This window comes from Sinocyclocheilus rhinocerous, unplaced genomic scaffold, assembly GCF_001515625.1.
Source record: "Sinocyclocheilus rhinocerous isolate Xijiao unplaced genomic scaffold, SAMN03320098_v1.1 scaffold550, whole genome shotgun sequence".
Lineage (NCBI taxonomy): Eukaryota > Metazoa > Chordata > Actinopteri > Cypriniformes > Cyprinidae > Sinocyclocheilus > Sinocyclocheilus rhinocerous.
In genome coordinates this window covers 449600-470530 of record NW_015667382.1, presented here as the reverse complement: position 1 = coordinate 470530, position 20931 = coordinate 449600, and the positions used below count along the sequence as shown (strand labels likewise).

At 36.2% G+C, this 20931-nt stretch overlaps 1 protein-coding gene across 2 annotated transcripts; it reads right to left on the bottom strand.

Annotated features, from left to right (window-relative positions):
• Nucleotides 1-5331: 5331 nt before the first annotated feature.
• On the bottom strand, nucleotides 5332-20918 carry LOC107733898 (uncharacterized protein C16orf45-like). Of its 2 annotated transcripts, XR_001639033.1 has the most exons (8): nucleotides 20735-20918; nucleotides 17780-17900; nucleotides 12787-12860; nucleotides 12318-12432; nucleotides 11440-11510; nucleotides 9633-10424; nucleotides 9285-9330; nucleotides 5332-5352 (listed from the first exon to the last, which is right to left on the bottom strand). XR_001639033.1 is itself a non-coding variant. In XM_016545740.1 (6 exons), the coding sequence occupies exons 1-6, from the start codon at nucleotides 20811-20813 to the stop codon at nucleotides 10309-10311; spliced, it is 576 nt and encodes a 191-aa protein (XP_016401226.1). In that variant the 5' UTR covers nucleotides 20814-20918; the 3' UTR covers nucleotides 9512-10308. The 2 variants fall into 2 exon arrangements, 1 of the variants encoding a protein (XP_016401226.1); XM_016545740.1 differs by lacking the exons at nucleotides 5332-5352; nucleotides 9285-9330 and having other exon boundaries at nucleotides 9512-10424.
• Nucleotides 20919-20931: the final 13 nt, after the last annotated feature.

Below are 20931 nucleotides of genomic sequence, written 5' to 3'. Positions count from 1 at the left end.
CACCTCCTACCTGGAGTTAATTTAGGCTACATGTCCAGTTTGGTAGGAGCAACTCTCCAGTATATCTGCAGTTCTCCCAGCAATTTGAGTAAACCTGTCGGATCTTTTAGCTCAATTATTTAAAGGTGCCTGCATTTTTGTTCATTAAAAAGTTTTACATAAATATTAAAATATGTTTAACATCATGTACATTTACATGAGATGAAGGCTCTAGTCGCTTCAGTAACCAAATAATAAAATGCTGTAGGCCTATGAAAAAGATTGCATTATCAAATTGACTGCTTACACGGTTGGATGAGAACAAATCTTATATTAATATTTATAATTATTATATAATATTTACAGTATGTCTTCTGTTAAGCTGTTTGTGTGTGTGTGTGTGTTTAATCATCTTATTAAAATGTGAGGAATTTTGCAATATTGACAGTTATTAAACTGAAATTAATAAACAGTAAACTCACTGTTGAGTAACAATATTGTCTTCTGTAGAGATGCTTATAGCTAAACTGAACTAATTTCATAATTAATGAACCATACACATTTAAACTGAACTGAACTAAATGGAACTGAACACTGAACTGACTTTAAAGCAAACTTTAGATTTGTCTCATATATGATGACATTTGCATTATTGTTACGTCCCGTGGCTCAAAAGGGACGCAACAAAAACAGGGGCACACAAGAAAGCCAAAGTAGAACACAAGATTTATTAACAAAATCAAACTACAACAAAAAGAAGAACAATGTAGAATGTAGCAGTCTGGAATCAGTAATGTAAAGTGAAATGCATGCATGAAGGTGTAATGTAGTGTAGCAATTTTGGATGTACAAAATAAACAAATTTAAAGGAAAACAAACAGAAATCGATTCAAATGTGCAGCTCTTCCATGGCCATCCATCTTGCTTTGTTTAAAAGGCTCAAAAAGAAGTCAACAACAGGTGTCCTCAGCTTTAGAGGGCGGAGCCAATCATCCACTTCAGCTGGAGGAAAACGGGCTCAAAACTTTTTTTTGGTTAATAATATACATTGCTAAGAACTTAATTTGGACAAATTTAGAGGCGATTTTCTGAATATTTAGATTTTTTTTGTACAAATTTAGTACAAATAGTACTATCTCGGTCAAATATTTGTGAATTCTCTCCCTTTAAGCGAAAGTTGCTAGCGTGTGACGTTTTTGGTCACGCCAACGTCACGCCAGTGGCGCAGTCATAGAGTGCAGTCACACTATCACTCATGCCGTGTTGATGTGCAAGATAAAGTTTGTGAAGCCGAAACTACCTCAAGCACACTACTATGTGTATATGGTTCCTCTTGTACAATAAACGGCTAAACTCTATCTGATGACTCCAACTCCCTGACCAGAGTTCTGCAGCGGTCAATAACACCATTACCAGCTTTCAGTGGGGCAATCCCCAACATTGGTCCTTAGAGCCTGATCCATTGACTACTACAGTGATGTCATCAGAGGAGCAAGCAGTCTCCCTCCCTCATGCTGAAGCTTCAGATAGACCATCACGGCAGTGCCGCACACCTAAGCATCTGGAGGTCTACCTCCTTGACTACAGCCATCACCGACCTTCCTCCCAGTCTGCAGTAGAGGTGCCAGAGGAGCAGCAAGGAGCCGCAGCCGCAGTGAGCATAACTAGTCAAACACGACCATCCTCCAGCCAGGGTGAGCATCCAGCCACAGGCTCTACGGACTTAATGAGTATGAGTTCACTGAGGGAGTTATTGAAGTCTATATCTCATAAAGAAAGGGATGGGACTGCTGACATGGCTGCGCTTCAGAGCAAACTTAAGCAATATGCACAATGACAGCGACGGTGCAAGAAGCTGATGGAACACATCACATCGTTCCTGAGGGAAGAAGGTGAGGAGGAGGATCAAAGTGTAAAGCCTGCCATGCCACCTACAAGATCACCTCCAGAAAAGTCACCACATCTGCCCTCATCAAGTCATTCTTCTTAATCACAGTCACCTGACATTGAGTTTCAGGCTATGGGACATGTGTGTTCCACAAAAGTAAAGGCCAGCACGTCTACTGTGGAGTGCTTTAATCCTGGTTTTGTACCAATACATCCAGTCCGTACATTTCCTTTGTACTCACCAGTTTCATCAGGTACATTACCTACGGGTTTGCCTCAGCATCAATGCTCAACAAGCAGTATGATGATGCTGGAAGGGTTTCACAGCCACAAGGGCAGCAACCGCTAATAGCTCCCACGCCAGCCTATCAGCACCCCAGTGTGCCTTATGCCGAGTTCACACTGCACGATTTTCAAAGACGTCGCATCACTGTTGGTTTCACACTGAACGACTATCTGGGGTAGCATTCAGTTGTTGCTGTGTTCACACTGCACGATGGAACGACGACAGGAGGTTACACACTGCATGACTTTACAATAAGAAGTGCAGGGTTGGCAGGTTTTCGCTACAAAACCCGCCCAATTACTACATACAATTCAGATTCCAGGGCCTAAATATCACGTTATTGGGGTCGCTTCAACCTGTTAAAAAACAAGTTTATAAAAAACAACCGGCGGATTTGGCAACACTGGACTCCGCAAACTACGTTTCATATAACTCCTCCCCGAACTAAAATGCATATATAAGATGATTATTGTTCTAAAATGTTACTGTTATGAGTTCTCTGAAATCTAAAAGAAATACTAAAATATATTAAATGGGTAAAAAGGGTGTATTAAGTGTTGGAATACCTGTACAATTCATATGTTTGAAAGAACAATATAAAGGAAAGTACCATGCACGTTACCTGTTAAAAATGTATTTCATGTAGCTGCAACGCTCTCGTGTCACTCATGTTTCAGCAATGTTGAATTGAAAAAACTTGATAAAATGTGTTGCAATGCTTTTAATGGTGCTCAGAAAATACAGAGACTCTGATGGTGAAGCAGCAGCTCCGTGTCCTGTGTTTTATTAACAATTCACATCTCCCCTCATCAGGTGGTGAGGGCGCTACAATTGCGTCTTTGATAATTCACACTGCGTGATTGTCACTCGCGTGAACGAGCACCGATTTGCCTCCGATTTCGGGCATTTGTCGGCGATTTCGCAAAACCTGTCGGCGAGTGAAAAATCGGGCTAAAATCGTGCAGTGTGAACTCGGCATTACGTCCATCTGTCAGTTGCACTTTCTTCACGAGAACATGTCACTGCTCCACTCTCCTCTAGCCTTTCATTTCCTCGGTATACTCAGATGCATCCAGTGGCGTCAGCGCCTCAGACTCTGCCCAGTGCTTCAGTCCCTGCTCTGAACATTCCAGCCCTAGCTGCCCCTTCCTTACAGCCATTCAGCCAGACATTAAAGCACCCAGAATATTTGATGCCTCACCGCCCTTTGCACACTGCCCCCTAGCCAAAGATTCCAGACTTTGTTAATGACAATGAAAGGGAGTTTGCTAACCTCAAACTAGCACTAGATAACCTCCTTGAACCTCATGCAGAGCTGGAAGAGAAATATAAATACCACATTTTGCTGGAACACCTCAAACTCCCTGAAGCCCAGATGATTGGTCAGTCCTGTCGCCATCATCCTTTTCCATACTCGCCAGCTATGCAGGCTCTCCAATTGCAATACGGTCAGCCCCATCAGTTGGCACAGAGTGAGATTGCAGCGATCCTTACAGTGCCAGAAGTGAAACCAAATGATGCTCGCAGCTTCCAGAGTTTCACTCTTCATGTGCACCTCTTAGTGAATATGCCGTTGTCATTGGAGGGTCCCAGAGGCATGGAGTTAATCTGCTGCTCACACGTGGATCGTCTGCTTAGTAAGCTGCCCAAGTTCTTAAGAGATGGCTTCATAGAGTATCTCCAGCTACAAGGGAAACTCAACTCCCCCAGCATCAACCCATATGTAACAAAGTTCATAGATCGTGAAGGAGGCGGGAACCGGCGAACATTCAAACGCAATTTAATAACAAAATAAACACAAAACTGAAAATAGCGCGACAGCCCCTCATGGACGACTGCTGTCAAGTCAAGTCACCTCGTCATCATCAGACTCTGCAATGCACCACAATAACCTATACTGAGGGAGGGTGGAGACTGACAGAAGCTTCCCATGAGAGCTTTGATTCAAACACAGACACAAACTAAGATCCGACATAGACCCAGATGGTGTTGACTGAATACTGGGCATTTCTTGGTGTGTTTTTGATTGTTTTGCTGTTGTACACTTTACACACTGGATGAGCAGACTCTCGTGGCAATGAAATTACCCAGAGCAGGTTGGAAGCTTGACGTGAAATCGAAAGAGAGTTTATCTCACTCTGTTCTAGCTCCGTGTACATGATAACACTATTGGGAAATCAGATCATCACTGTAACTGGTTGTTTTACAAAATTGCAAAAGATCTTAAGACTAGTTTTTAGAGAATATTTATATCTTGTTTACTAGAAAAATATTCCATGTTAAATGTTAAAATAAGATATATTTAAATATTCTTATTTCAAGCATATAGACAGGTTTGTGATTAAAACACTCAAAAACTCAAAATACTGTATTTTCTCCTAAGACAAGTCTTAGTTTTGCATCTCTGCTTCAAAATTTTGCTTCTCAAATGAATGTCTTATTTTAATATTTGACATAGGATATTTTTCTAGAAAGCAAGACTTTATTTGCTTGTTTATTTATTTATTTGATTGTAGTGCAATAATTTATGTGGATGAATAGAAGAATGAAAATAAAAGTTATTTTGGCAATTAAATATAACATTGCACATGTTTAACATGACTTCTATACTCAAAATGGAATGTGATTTAACACTCAGACTACCATGGCAACCTTCTTGTCGCACTGTCAGACAAAACAGCTGTATGTCTCAGACCCAGGTCTTCTGTATTAGAACAGTATTGCATATGACCCATATGCATATGCATATATATTTTGCGTAATCAGGATAGCATTTGCTTGTCATTCTGGTATAAAAAATGTGAGGAAGATAAGCAGTGAGATGGATTAATTTCTGACATCACTCTGAATTTAAATGAATGGATTATCGCACTGGCCATGTGCACTTGGACTCTGGGGTTCCTCATTGGCAGACATCACCCCAAAAAAAACACAAAAAAAAAACCTTGCAAGGATTCATTTATTTGCAGCATAAATCACCTTTATCATGGTCAATCTAAGGTTTGTTTTAGCCCTGAGTACAGGAGCCTGAGATATGGTACTTTGTTGAAATGCTCAGAACAAATCTCTGAACAGCTGAAGTTTAATAGAAACTCTTTTATTTAAACATATTCATAGATATTTTACAGATTAGCCACTGTCCTACTTCACTAGGAAAATCTGGAAGGTACAGCTTACTGGTCCGGGTGGGTTGTATAGATCTGTGAATAGAATATCAAGTGATTTAAAATTAGATTTCACAAACAGCATAAATGAATAAGACTGACGGACGTGCTGGGGTCATTAATTAGGGAGACAGACACTCTTGGGTTATTAGCATGCATATTTCATGGAACAGAGGGACTGGATTTATTGGAATGTATAGCCTGTCCTGTGCAAAGATCAGAGATAAACATGTGCCATTCTAAAACAAGAGATGGAGCCAGCTGGTAAACTATGCACATCATTTTCAGTTTGCAAGGCATAATTTGTCATCAACATTTTGTCCTCCTTTCATAATTAAAATGTATGTCTGATCTAAGAAGACAATCAATTGGAACATTGAAAAAGTAGACTGTGTAGGGATTCATGATTAGAAACAATCTGTATTTTACAGTAATACATTGCAGTGACTATATCGCTTTTCAGTTTAGAACAATGATGTAACATGTAATTGTTTTTCCTCATGCAACTGACAGTCAGATAAGTATAAATTATTTCTGTGGTAAAAAAAATATATATATATATATAATAGAGACAAAACAGTTTGAAAAAAGGAACAAAAACAGTGCCATGGCAGATACATTTTTAAAATGATATTCATTATACCATTCATAAGTTTGGGGTCAAGATTTTTTGATGTTTTTGAAAGGTCTCTTATACTCACCAAGGCTACATTTATTTGATAATATTGTAAATATTACAATTTACAATCACTTTTCTATTATATTTTAAAATGAATGAAATGACGCAAAGCTGGATATTTTTTTTTATCAGCCATTATTCTAGTCTTTAGTGTCACATGATCTTTAAGAAATCTTTCTAATTAGTGAGAAACATTTCTTATTTTTATTGATGTTGAAAACAGTTGTCCTGCTTGTGGATTTTTTCAGGATTCTTTAAACAGATTTTTAAATATAAACTTCAAAAGAACAGCATTTATTTTAAATTTATTTTGGTCTATTATATTGTCTATAGTCTTTACAGATTAATTTGATGCAGTTTTTTTAATCCTACAGACCCAAATCTTTTGAATGGTAGTGTAAATATGTAAATAAATAAGTACATATATATATATATATACATACATACATACATACATACATACATACATAAAAGTCCATATATACATTAATAACATAAAGGAATTAAATGTTAAAACATATTTTGTTTTAAAATTAAAGTTAACATTTAAACCCTGGAAATGCTAATGACTGACTGTGCTACTATAATTCAGAGACAATGTATTAATGCCATCAGCTTATTCATCATTATCAGTAATGCATCAATTTATATTGTAATTTAGCAAATCACATAAACACTGTATCATTATAAATAATCTGTTATGCTGGGATATAGACGAGGTGAGGCAGATCCAAATGCTAGCAGTTTAACGAACAGAAACATGGAGAAAGGGCAGAAGCAAGACCAGAAATCCAAGACAAGAGCATCAATTGGGAAAACATGAGGGAAAAAGGCAACGAACAGCTACAAACTATAAGAGTCCATGAACAGAGACACAGACAGGGTTTGTGACATAATCATAATCATGTTGGTAGCTGTCATGTCAATAGACTGTATAAAGACACCTGAGACAATATAGCTTCTACAGACACTTAATAGCTACACAAGTTTGCTCCACCAGTTTCATCGAAAGTAATTTGAGAGTGTAGCATTTCAAGATGCGTAACCCAGTGCTGAAAATAACTCTTTAACCTGGACTACATCAGTCTAACCAAAGAAAAAGCAAAAGAGAGATGAGAGCGATATGAAAGAACTCATCAGAGTGTAACCTGACTGTTTTATCCTTTCATAAAGGAGACAACCTCAGGGGAAACAGTTTCTCTAATTGTAGCTGCAGTGTTCTATAGAAATTCATGTCATACAGAAACCAAGCTTTTGTGTTTTACATCTAATCAGCAGCTACTAAAGGCAGCAGATGTTTTCCAGATGATATTTAAAGGAAAATCCCTTTGGGTTACAGTTGCATTGGAAATGGTTATCTGTTGTTTATGGAACAATTGAAATGATTGCGTTGTTATTGTTAACTAAAACTAAAACCATAATAAAACTATTAAAAAGCTGAAATAAATAAAAAAATTAATTTGAGATAAACTTGATGTAAATGAAAATTTTAAATGTTGGCATGGCAACTAAATCATTGTTTAAGAAATATTTTTAAAAATAGCACGACATAGCAAAAAATAAATGAAATAAAAATAAACTAAAACTAAAATGAAAATGGAAAATATACAAAAAATGAAAACCAGAAAAAGACCAGATGAAACTTCTAAATTATCTAAGCTAACAGAGTGTGTTAAAAATGTAAAAGATTGGAGCTTTGCAACGATTTGTATCGTGAAAAGCGCTATACAAATAAACTTGAATTGAACAAAAAATCTAATTCAAAATATTAATAAAAGTATAATAGCATATAAATAATTCTTAAATAATACTAAAAATACTTATGACAACACTTTCATGGCAATTCAGTTTTTTTCATTCATATGAATCCATACGATTTTATACAATCTGATTTTGTGTTATAGGGGTATACCTTCATGCTAAGCCTATTTTCCCCCCTCTAAAATCACGTTTCTGTAAAAATCGAATTCATACAAATTCCCCATGAGATCGGGTTGATTTCGGGTGCAATTTATATGAAGAGAAACATGAAGAAATCGGACAATTCATTGTATAATAATAAGCCGATGGCACACTGTATCATTTTCATATGTAAACTATAAAGTACAAGATACAAGCAAATGGAAATTTTCAAGTTCAGCAAACAAAATCAGCTCATTTCATGTTTGAGAAATATACCCTTCAGATTAATGAGCAGATGTGAGCAGTCCACTCAGAAGAGACAGACTGCAGTCAGGTGGTTAACGTATGAGTGACAGCAACAACCTATAACTAGCGATAAATACTCATTAAGACTAGAGTCAACAGGGGTTTCCACTCACAATACTCACTGCTGAGAGCCGTGAGCCACAGCAGTCTAACATACTAATTAAAAGGCTCCTTAACACAACGCCTCATAATGCTTAATACCGTAATTAATCCTGCAACATAAAATGAATAAACTGATAAGCATAATTACATTCAGGGTCAAAGCTGATTAGTTAATTTAATGATACGTTTTAGTGGAGTCCTGCACTTGTGCAAACAAAATCCAAAATGTTTAGTATTATTTTTAGATTCACCTGGCCATACTGGCATGTTGATCTTTTCCATTATCATCGACAGATACGCTCTATAAATGTGTGAATTGAATCCTGATTAATGACACTTTTAGCTACTAAAAAGCCACTAAAAGCGACTAAAGATGAATTGTTCTATGCGCTGGTTGCTATGGAGCCTTGTCTCCACAGAGAAGAGCCCTTGACATTGTTGAAAGCACTTCACCAGAGAACAGAAACAACATGCTTTGGCACTGTGAGACATGCTGGACTTCAAGCTGTGGAAAGGACAGGCTCCTGGCATGTGGTTCTATTAGATGATGTTCACCCGAATGAAATGTTCTTTACTTAATTCATTTTTTATGTGCAAGCGCCTAGGCTCCTGTTTGCTGAGAAAACTGTTATATTGTCAATTATGGAAATTGTTGTAACATAATAAAATAACTAAATTAGCTTAATTGTTCAACCAGTGGTGCAAATGTCTCATTAGCCACTGTACATGGACTAAGCACAACCCAGGCTCATTGGAAAATGCACTGCAGTTTCCAGCAGAAATATAAAGCAGTAAAACACAGACAACTTTTATTCCTTTTCACACAAACTATGAATAAGGGGGCAGATTATTGATTAATAAAGTCTTGTGCAGGGTTCCTTGAACAATACTGTGTAAACTAATGCATTTTGAAGTTTGCATCATATAATCAGCTCCATATATGGCTTTTCTGGCATAGTAAACTTGCTCATTAGCTCACCTGGTACAGCATTGTATTTGCAATGTGGAGCGCTCGGGTACGGGTCCTGTGAAACACAATCACAATAAATGAGCTCAAGGACTTATAGAAGCAAGATTAAATGGCATTGTTCATTCAGTGAGTGTTTTTATCTCATGTTTACTACAATAATGTACAGTATTTGAAAAATAATGTGTTTTTTGAACATTAAAACATGTCAACATATTCTGTTACACCAAATACACAGAATAATGATCTTTAAAAAAGCATCATATGACCCCTTTAACACTATCGGTTAAATTTAGGGTAGGGATTAGTATAGGTGGTACGTTATTTGCACATATGATAGAACATTTTAATGCCACTCACCGAAATTTAATTTCCAAACTGCCACCATATGTATAAAAAACAATATAATAAAACTGCGCCAGATTCATGTTCATCTGTTTCGGATAAAACTGAACGTCCAGTTAGCGCCACTCACTGGAAAATTTGACTTTCAATGGGTTGTGAAAAAATGCAAGAAGCAACATAATGTTATTTCGCATAAATGTTGCCACAGGCACATATTTCCAATGAGCCTGGCTTGGCTAAGAAACAGCAGTCTAAATGGAACCTCTACTGAAACTTGAGCATTTATGGATGATGAAGTCACAGGTACTGCAGTGCTGTAGCAATGTCTCATGAGGGACAAGATAAGGGTAGGGAATGACAGCAAGCCAGCTGAGCTGCTGACAGCAGGACCCTTGAGAGGGCACAAAATGGTCTCTGTAATACAAAGAAACAGGATTTTTCAAAGAAAAATGAGAGTTGGGTAGAAAGCGAGCAAATGGGTGCGGAAAAATATGAAAGAATGCGAAACAATATAAGAGTGTTCTTAAACTGTTATTCCTAAACGGACAACTTCATAGCTTTGTCTTTCAGAAACCTTTAGCTTTGGTTCGCATCATATTCTTTGAGTCTCCTGGTGTCATTAAAAGGTCATCCTCATCCAAGGTTCCAGAATTGCATTGTGTTCCTGCTGTCACTGCTGAAAGTGTGTCTTTTACATTATAGAGCAGGTGAATCCACAGCACTCTTTCAGCAAAGTGAGGCCTGTCTTGGTTACAAAGGGAGTAGTCTGCTGGGCTCTGGGCGGCCTTCTCCCACTGCGGGCAACACCTACATACAAGAGTTTCATAGACAGAGTTGTTTTATACACAAAGATGCAATGACTAGAAGTAAACCATTTTAACTGAGTTTAACAAGGTAACAAGAACATTTTCCCACCACAGATCTATCTAATACTTAAAAACATTCTCTATTAGTTTATTAAGCAGGAGTTTTTAAGAATTTAATTTATAATATAAATTATATGAATATAAATATAGACATGTAAATACAGGTAAATATTTTCAAAATATATACTGTGTGTATGTATTTATATATACATAATAAATATACGCAGAACACTCACATATATTATGCAAACAAAAACTTATTTTGTAGCAAATGGCTGCAATATAACAAAGAGTGAAAAATTTAAGGGGGTCTGAATACTTTCCGTACCCACTGTATATATATATACTGTATGGTAGGGTTAGGGTTAGGGTTAGAGTTAAGGCTGGAATATACTACATGACTTTTAAAATCTATAGCTGAAAACTGGACATATCATACACTAAACAACACTCACTTCCTGACTTTTAAGTCGTTCAGAACACAAAAAATGTGCCTTGTTGCTAGGAGATAAGTGACAAATGAAAACAATATGTGTTCTCAAAATATGAAACATGTTTGATTTACCCTGACTGGACAGAATCTGAGTCTGAAGCTAAAAAAATATGAGACTGTGACCATCATACACTATGCAATTTTCTATTAAATCTGTCAACTCAAATCTGCAGACTAGCTCTAATTTTTGGCAACAGTGTCAGTTTGTCCAGACTGTAAATTGGGGCAAAATTCTGAGCAAAAATCATGTACTGTATTACTGTACAGCCTTTAGAGTTAGTTAGGGCTGTGTGAGAGGCTAAACCATTTGAAACATAGCCAGTGACTAATGTTTACAAAATATCCCACCTTATTTGTATTCTAGTCACCCTATATGTAATAAAGAAGTTTCATATTTTAACTGCATGACCAATAAAATCATAAACATTACTTTTGTTCTACCAACCATAAAAGAATGACTTACTCTTGGTTTGAGAGCTTTTCGGTAGTTTGGACTTGAGAAATTCAGCCATCTCTTTGTCCTCCTCCCGTTCCCTGTACAGCAGAAGTAATATGGTGATTATGAAGCAATGCATTGTGTGAAGACTGACTGTATCATTTGCTATTTATGCATGGCCTTCATGTCCTTCAGTTAGCTCAAGGTTTTCATGTTATTGCTGGGAAATGTAATCTGAAAATATAATGTCAATTAATGTATCATGCAATTCTCTTTCTTTATTTGTTCATGGTATTCTGCTGGCTTTACAAAAGACTTCTGCTCAGTGGAAGTGAATGGTTTGCAACATGTTACATGACTTCCATTCCAGCCTTTGAGAACTGGCTGGAAATGGACCTATACACTGTGATGTGCTCCACGTGTTTAACACCAGCTGGACTAAAAATACATCCAGTTTTTCCTCAGCTGATAATTATTAACATGGAGCTCCAATATAGTAATTATTCCTTTGCACTGACTATACAAATGCACTAAAACTGAAAGAGTTTTTTGGGGTTAAATGCATTTACATTATGTTAATATAATTACATTGTTATACACAAGGCAAAACACTGGATTCAAAGTCAAGATTCAATCGCAAATTTGTGCAGATGCCACAAGCACTGAGCAGACTTTTCCTGAATTCAATTCCTGACATTGCTGAGACAGGATGTGGCAGCATGGCTTTATTACAAATAAAATCCTATTACTTCTGTACTTAGAGGGTGAATAATGTTTTTTTTCCCTCATGCCTTAGACAGAATTCTGTCTGCCCCAGAATTGAGCTCAGTCAGAGATTTAATAAAGGGTGCAAATGAATAGTGTGTCAGCCTCCTTCATTTCCCAGCATGCTAAAATCGGCTTACCTGAGACGCTCAAACTCCACGTCATCTACTAAGAAGTCTCTGGCCTCCACTAATTTATGAATCTGTTTCAGAAGCTCTTCCTCCTTCTGTTTGTCTTCGTTAGACTTGTCATTATCTGAAAATGGATTTTCCATTGGATATTTTTTTTTACCAAGCAACAGCTTTCATTGTCATGCTTACTAAGACCAGGCCACTTCTTATACGCTAACAGAAACACACAAGTGTTTATCAAAATAATTTCTGCAAAGCAAGTTTGGAATTAATATATTGGCTTTATTAGTAGTGCATGTTGTGCTACTTTTAGAAAACTGTAAAAGCAATTGAATAACGAGAGAGATCTCAAATTTTTATCAGTAACCTCAGTAAAGGTATAGTTGAAGGAGCTTTTACAGCTGTACTGTAAAAAACATTAAACAGTATTTCTTGAATTTTTACTCTAATTTATTCCAGAGGCTTTCCCAGATCTCACCTGGGATAGACAAAAGCTTTTGAAGCTCTTTCTTCAGTCTTGTAATTTCTTTACATAACTGGATATCATCCATCCTGCAAAACAAAAGAACAGGTAAATATGATAACACTGCATTGTTCTAAAGCATGCAGAAGCATTTACAGTCTTCACTACAAAAAAATCTGCTTCATGAGCAACATTACTGAACCAACTAAAATATGTGACACCAACAAAACTAGCTTTTAAATAAAAGTAGCTTTTTAAGTAAATAAAAATAACTTTTTTTAAATAATAGTTGCAGGGTCACATGTTTTACAGTGTTGAGCATGTAAAAAGCTTCACAGTGTGACTCAGTGTTTACTTTGCAATATTCGGAATGGAATACCAGCTAAAACTTGAACACTGAACACTGTATACTGTCTAATTCATTTAATAGTAATTAAAACAGTAAGCTTTATCCTACCATAAACATCTCAAACAGACATTTTCTACACTGTTGTCACATGACCTTATGGTGTTGAAAATAAAATTTAACGAAAGCATCCAGTTTACATTTTGTTCTCAAATTTTGTGTGAAAGCATTGCATTTTGGGATGCAGTATTCCATGCTGTAAGCTCTGTTGTTTACTGTTCATTTTGGCAGTTGCAGTAGGTCACCCATGCATACAGAACATTTGCGTATTATACACAGTATGCCTACTATATACTGCAGTGGCAATGAGAGTCTGAACACTGCCCATGCATCCTGATCTTATTAGTATTCGTAGGTATTTGTTTGTAGTTAACACATAAGTTTACTGTTCATTTTGGCAGTTGCAGTAGGTCACCCATGCATACAGAACATTTGCGTATTATACACAGTATGCCTACTATATACTGCAGTGGCAATGAGAGTCTGAACACTGCCCATGCATCCTGATCTTATTAGTATTTGTTTGCAGTTAACACATTCATTTTTGTACAACTGGCTCCTTTGAGTCCCTAACCCAAATTCTCATCAATACAAAATCAGATCTATACAAGTCAGATAAGTGTATTTAATAATAACAACAGTTTTTATTAGTTTCAATATAGATAAGTCTATGTTGAACATCTGGATAGCTGCAACACACTGACAATTTGGGATGCAAATAGATATTTTTATACAACAATGAAATTTAATGTAAGCAAAAAAAAAAAAAAGTTTAAATTATGATATATTTGTCTTTTTTGCTGTCTAAACGCAAGCAAAGATGCTGTCAATATGTTTGCAATGTAGTCAATGTTTCAATGTATATGCAAACAAAAACAAGTGATAATGTACTCATGTACCAAGCTTTCTAATGATATCACTGGTTATTAGATTAAATTATTTGAATCACTTAAATCATGATATTCAAAGAATTACTAAGAATAGCTTTTTAACTCTAACCTGCAAATGTTACCTTACAGCAATTTAGTTTTTGTGGTATAAATTCATATTTTTGACTTTAATAAAACCAGTTAATTAAGATGTTACCATTTTGCATGCTTCTCGTGTCAGATAGTAGTATTTAGAGTGCATCCAGTCTCTGAATTGTAAACCAAATACGCAGTTTAATGATGAAGCTGTACCATTGGATTTCTCTCTGTATCTCTTCGATTCAGTTGAGACAGACTGTGGAGGCTGCGAACCAATCAAACACTTGGGAAGAAACGCCCCACTGATTTTGTGATAGCCAAATCTCTTCCCCAAACGATTGTGAGGGGAAACCAATATCCATGCATTAGACACTCTGGCAGCATCAAAAGCAAAGCATTAACATCTTAATGAGGGGCAGCTGGCTAATTGTAGCTCTTGGTAATGGGAAAAGGAAGGACAGATGACTGCAGATGTGATGGTGAGAAGAATCTCAGATCAACTTTATGAACCACTAAAGGCTTGTGGGTTTGGCTGTTGACTGTCAATTATAATTGACACAATTTTACTGTTCATGTAGTGTGTTTATCTGGAATGTGAAAATGTAATTAAAGAAAACACTTCTGTTAATCTAAAAACATTAATGACATGGCTACAGCTTGAACTTATTTTGAAGTGTTTGACATGTACAGAACAAAACCCCAACGTAAATATTAATATGTAAGGGTTAATTTACAGTCAGCAGGTTGTTATTGCTAAATAAACCCAGAAATGGTGATTAGGACCCAAATGGACTGTGAATAATTGATTTGAGTTTAACTTATTTTATCACATGCCAAGAAAGAGACTGTAGAGTGATTCATGAAAAAAATTGCCTGGGCAACGGTAGGTTATACAGGTAAAATGGCCTTTTTTAATTTTAATCATGAATGATAACTATAACTATAAAGTTATAATAATTGTTCAAATTCTATACGAATAGGGAAGTCCACAGCTGTAATGATAATGACAGAGGACTGATATTGTTAGAATTACTTTCAGAACAATTTTCGTGAAAAAACATTGAAAGCCAATCAGAATTCACCAAAGAACTCAAGTTAAGCCCGAGACACACTGGACGATTTTAGCAATCCTATAAGATCACTGCAGATCACACTCTGACATGAATCTAATAAACTTGGGTATGACATGCATGTTACTATAGAAGAATGAAACGTCATCAGCATGCGCTAGTGGTAAATAACAAGAGCATGATGAATCACACTTTAGCAGTTGTAGTTTTATGTGCTGAAAAAAATTGGAAGCTGCGAAAGAGGAAGGGATGAGAGCTTGAGGTAAGCAGTTTTATGTTTTAGCGCCATGACAACGATGACAACAGCCGTCTTTGAACCTCTCTCACTGTATGACATAGGAACACCGATTAGGAGCCACAATCACAGAAATCACCATGATTGTTTGTAGCGAATCGTAATCTAATGAATAACTGATTTGTTAAATCAAATGAAAAATTGTGTGTTTGATTGGTCCAGACGCTACATGTTTCACGATGCCAGTCTATCATCTGGGACAGACGAAAATCATACAGTGTGTCTCGGGCTTAAGACAACATAAATGCATATAGTCATTGTACTTGGTGTGAACGAGTCTTAAAGGTGCTGTATGTCATTTTTTGACTGTACTCATAAAAAAATACCATAATATGCTAAGTTCACATACTTGTTTCTCTGAAAAACAATGCTACAGCCAGTTATTCTACTTTGAAATGGGTGCTCTGTGTCTGAATGTCTCTTTTTGTTTTGGTCTGTGTGATTCCAGCCACTGCCAATTTACCCAATGTTATTTTGACACACCGGGTTGCCAGTTGATGGAAAACACAGCGTTGTAGCCATAGAAACCAGTAAACAAACTGGGTCAGAGACTGCAGATTCTCCCCAACCTAAAAAGCCTCGGCATCCATCTAAAAAGTTCTATGACCAGAAGCATATTAAAACGCGGACAAATCAACTCATTAACTGTGTTAGGCTTGTCGCCTTCCACTGTCAATTGCGCTCTTTTCAATTGTTTGTCATCAATCTGGCAACCCTCGTGAGCTTCGAGTCTGAGGAGGAGGGGGCGAAAAAAAACAACTTTCCTTCAATATTTTGAATTTGGACTGCTGTGCAGTTGTCAGTATTACATACTGCCCCTGCAGTCATTATACAAAAATATTTGACCACAGAATGCTGAGACTGGCCAATCAGAATGAAGTACTGTATTCAAAAGAGTTGTGTAATACGTATAAATACAGTGTGGTCTTGGACATTTAGACATATGCAATTCAAATATGCTATTCAGGTTTAAAATTTCTAAAAAAAACTATATAACCCATAGAAGATTATCTTTGAAACATTCTCAAATCATGATAGATACAGTAACATGGATCACCAAGTTTTGCACAAAGCTGTAGTGCAGTAGTTGTCAACCATCCATCCATCCATTCTCAAAACAACTTGTCAAGGAAGCCACAGGATGACATGACATTTTCACTAGTTTTCAGTCACAGACATTTAGGCCCCATGGTATATATCAGGGGCATTTCCTCCAAGGAGGCAAGGGAGGCAGTGCCTCCTCAAAATATTGGATGAGAAAAAAAATTGTAGTACAAAAATAAAACAACGCCAATATTACAAAATATAAAATGAAAAAATGGAGAAATCACTTGTTTTTCTAAAGAAACACTGTGCAACAGTGACACCAGCAGGTAAAGTTACAGCAGGAGTCCACAATCTCTCTTGCCTCCCCTGAGCCCACTGAATTTTAACAGACTTGGGGTCTGAGTGACCCCCTAAAGCATGTGGTGAGTTTGCTGGGGGGTAATTGAGAATGAATGGGGGAAAGTCACATGAGAGGAGGCAATGCCTCCATCACAATATGATTGGATATGACTGGTTATATTCGCCTGTGATTGGTTCATGCGATAAATCCCGCCTCTTGTGTTAGAAAAACGTTCTGTTCATGAATCAGTCTGAATGAACAATATAATGTTGTTAATGGGAAGACTAATTTAAAAAGGAAGTAAAAAAACTCACACACTAAATATAACTATTTTGTTATGAAAAAATAATTCTTAAAATGGCATAAAACATGATCTGTGGGAGTTTTTAGTGCGTAATTAGCTTGGTGAAATTTAAAGTAAATCTTCATGTCTGTGACCAATATTTAACAAGCTTTGATGACTGTTGATCTGAAAAATTCAAAATGAGTTAAAATTAACTATTAAAAAGAATAGCTAAACATAAGTTCACAAATAAAATATATTGTTTAAATTGTTACCGCCTTGATTTATTATTTTGGAATAAATGTAAAATGATTAAAAACACTAAAATGATGAGATTCATACTTGGCATTAATAAACAGAATATTGATTGCACTGTTAAAGTAAAAATATAAAATATAATTGTTTTTTGTTTTCCTTTTCTGATAGTGTAAGTAATGTTTATTTAACCAAGAAAATGTGACTGGGACATGAATTTACATTTGATAAAAAAAACAAACACAAAAAAAACTGAGGTCTTTGCCTCTTTATTTCAGAACACCACCACCACACACCACTGGTATATATCATAAATATTTAAATGTAAAAATCAGTTTACTCACATGTATCTGAGCTCAGATTCCCTCCTGATCAAAATGTCTCTGATCCGTTCAATCTTATAGAGTTCCCCCTCTATGTCTCCCACTGTGATAGTAGAGTCTGCCATTGAGACCACATCTGCCTCTGAAAACACAGAAAACAAGAAGATCTGGACTGAAGCCACACTGATCACGAGCACAAAGCTGAATACAGCTCAGATTGCGTTCTATAAGAAAATATCAAATTTAATGAACGTCTTCTCTCTCAAGATTAGCAGTGCTTGTGGAGGATTTCTGAAAAATGAGGTACATTTCAAGATGCACCAGTCTGTTGAAATCAATTCACCATCATTACACCTCCTTCCTGTTGCAAATTTAAAAATAGCTAAACAACCACTGAGCCTCTTTACAGATCACGATTAAAGGAAGCGTAAACTAAACCTATACAATTCCTTCAGGTCTATCGTTAGTACCTTCTTCCTATTCTTGAAGAGGTTCTCTAAACCTCTTCAGTGACTTCCTCCGTATTCCTCTAGTACCAGTAAATCAAATCTTTAGCAGCAGCAGAAAATTGCAAGCATGTCCAGGTTACCAGCCTCGGCTGTCAGACAACAAATTATTACTTGCAAGGGTTTAGGAGGCCTAGCATAACTCTTCCCCTGATCCTACAATTGGTTATGTCACTGCTGATGTCTCCAGTGGCATTGTGCACTGTCTCTTTCTCATGAGTGGCATGGTAACCATTATGCTAGGCTGAGGCTAATACGTTCTGTCAGTTTTACTCGGCTGAGTGGCCACTCAGTTCGTGAGATGGGGAAATATGACATTATTCATTCGTAATAAAGCCTTGTTTTGTTGTTTCGTCAATAATATATTTCTTCGAACAATATAACGTGTCTTCATTTGTTATTTAGTAACAAACCACTGTATTGACTAATTAATCAACCAATATTTGGCCATTTGGAGATTTTTTTTTCTCTGTTCCAGCAGCTTTTTTTTTGTTGTTTTTGTCACACCATTTAACAATTTTAAATAAAATTTGGTGAAAAAATGTTGACCAGCACCTAAAATACATACTTCCCTTTATACTTTCATATATATTTAACCTAAATTTAAAACTTAATATTGATCTTAAATAAATAAGTGTTTATTGACAACGGGAATTATATGCGTGGCCATCAGCAGAAAAAAAAATATTGCTCCTCAGTGTTATTTTAGTTGTTTTTATATACTATTTTAGTATTTATTAATATTTTTAATTAGCTTATATTTTTATATATAGTTTAAGTAATTTTGTAATGTGCTTTTGTCAATATTATTAGTTGTTTTATATATCTATTTAACTTTTAAATTGATTTTTAGTTAACAATAACAACACTAGTTGCTTGACCCCTATTTTTTCCTATTGCAGCAGGAAAGTTTAATCTAAATTCTTATTCTGTAGACTTTTTTAACAGATTACTAAGCCTTTTTGGGATTTCTAAGTTATCTAAAAGACAGAAATGGGAACAACATGCTAAAAATGTCTTCCTCTCTGATGTTAGATTTATGAATTTGACCTTTTCCCCTTTCTTATTTGGGTCACAAGCCTCTTTGTATCCAAACCATCAATAGGTGTCTTCAGGACAGGTACTGATCTAAGATGACACTAGAACATTTAAATCAAATATTCTTGCGGAAAGAGCTGTTCAAAAATCAGTGCCAAGAGGCAAGCTGCTCCTTCATGTGCAAGTTAACAACTCCACTGAAGCATTGAGGCTTTTTATGTCAGGTTAGGCATTCATAAAGGAAAATCATTCAAATGTGCTCGACTGAGTGAGAAAGCAGTAGAATTAATGTGGTACAGTGCATATAAGAACTCAATAAGTGCTGCAAAAGGAATTTCTTGGTTAGACATGTAATAAAAACAAGTGAAGAATAAAAGAAAAAAAAACATTTAAATAAAATTTGTGATGTGTCATGCAGGGACTTCCAGGAATGTCATTTTAATTCTTTTTCACCATAAATGACATGGAAACTCATAGTTCTTACTTCCAAAAACCCTAAATTTGACTGCGTTTTACAGTAAAAGTAAAAATGTTCACCATGTGGTAAGATAACTAACAGTTAACAAATTGACAGATTTTTATTGTAGCATTTTTACAGTCTTTTTCTGTGAAAAAAATATTATTATTATTATTATTATTAATTATAGTTACTTTATTTTTAATTATACAGTTGATAACGAGGGGTGAGAACCAGAAAGGCGTAAGTGACATTTCACCAACTTTACAGGAGGGCCAAAACAAAAATTTACCATAGTTTGATATGATTTTGTGCACTGATTTCAATCGTTTGTAATAAAAATTTGTACACTCATGGATGACAGTATACTTTTGCCAGTAAAAAGAGCTCATCAAGAGCTTTCATTTGATATATATATATCCATTTCACCCAAAATGTGACTTACACCCTTCTGGTTCTCACCCCTCGATAATGAAGCCCTGGAATTGATTTGAATGGACCACAGTTGCTTTACCCGGATGATCTCCATAAGTTTATTTTGCAAAACCTTATTATTAAGGTTCAGTAACTGAGCTTCTGAAAGCAGCAGAAGGTGCTGTTCTGCGAGAGCATTTTAGCAAATGCAATAAAGCCAGTATGACACTGTAAACTCCACAAAAGCTCTGGAAAAGGCACGTTCTTCTATCCTGAATCTCCTTTCCATTTCAAAGTCACCACAGCATGCAGTCTACACAAAATATATCTCCATGTAGAGCATTTAAGTTATTAATGGCTAAATTATGAGACTCGGCTGTTTTCAGATCTCAGCATAACACTTTTCAACCTGAACTCATTTTTTACAACAGCAGAAGTTCCACCTGTGACATTCAATCTGCACAAACCCCAATGGAGAAGAGAATGCAAGTGTGTGATAGTCTACTATACCTTTCACCAATACGTTTTGACAGGTTTTGATACAGAGAGGTGTAGGGATACCTGTTTGGTCCACATCTGTTTTCCATTTCGTGCATTCCAGGGACCCATACTGACAGGATGCTCTGCGCTTTTCATCCATCACACTCCACTGAAGCCTAATCTTATACGAATATCCTGACTTAGTTGAGACAGGCAAAGCAAGAGAGCTCGCTAAAAAAAATGCTGCGGATCCAGCGGTTCTCGTTGCTGAGGAAAAT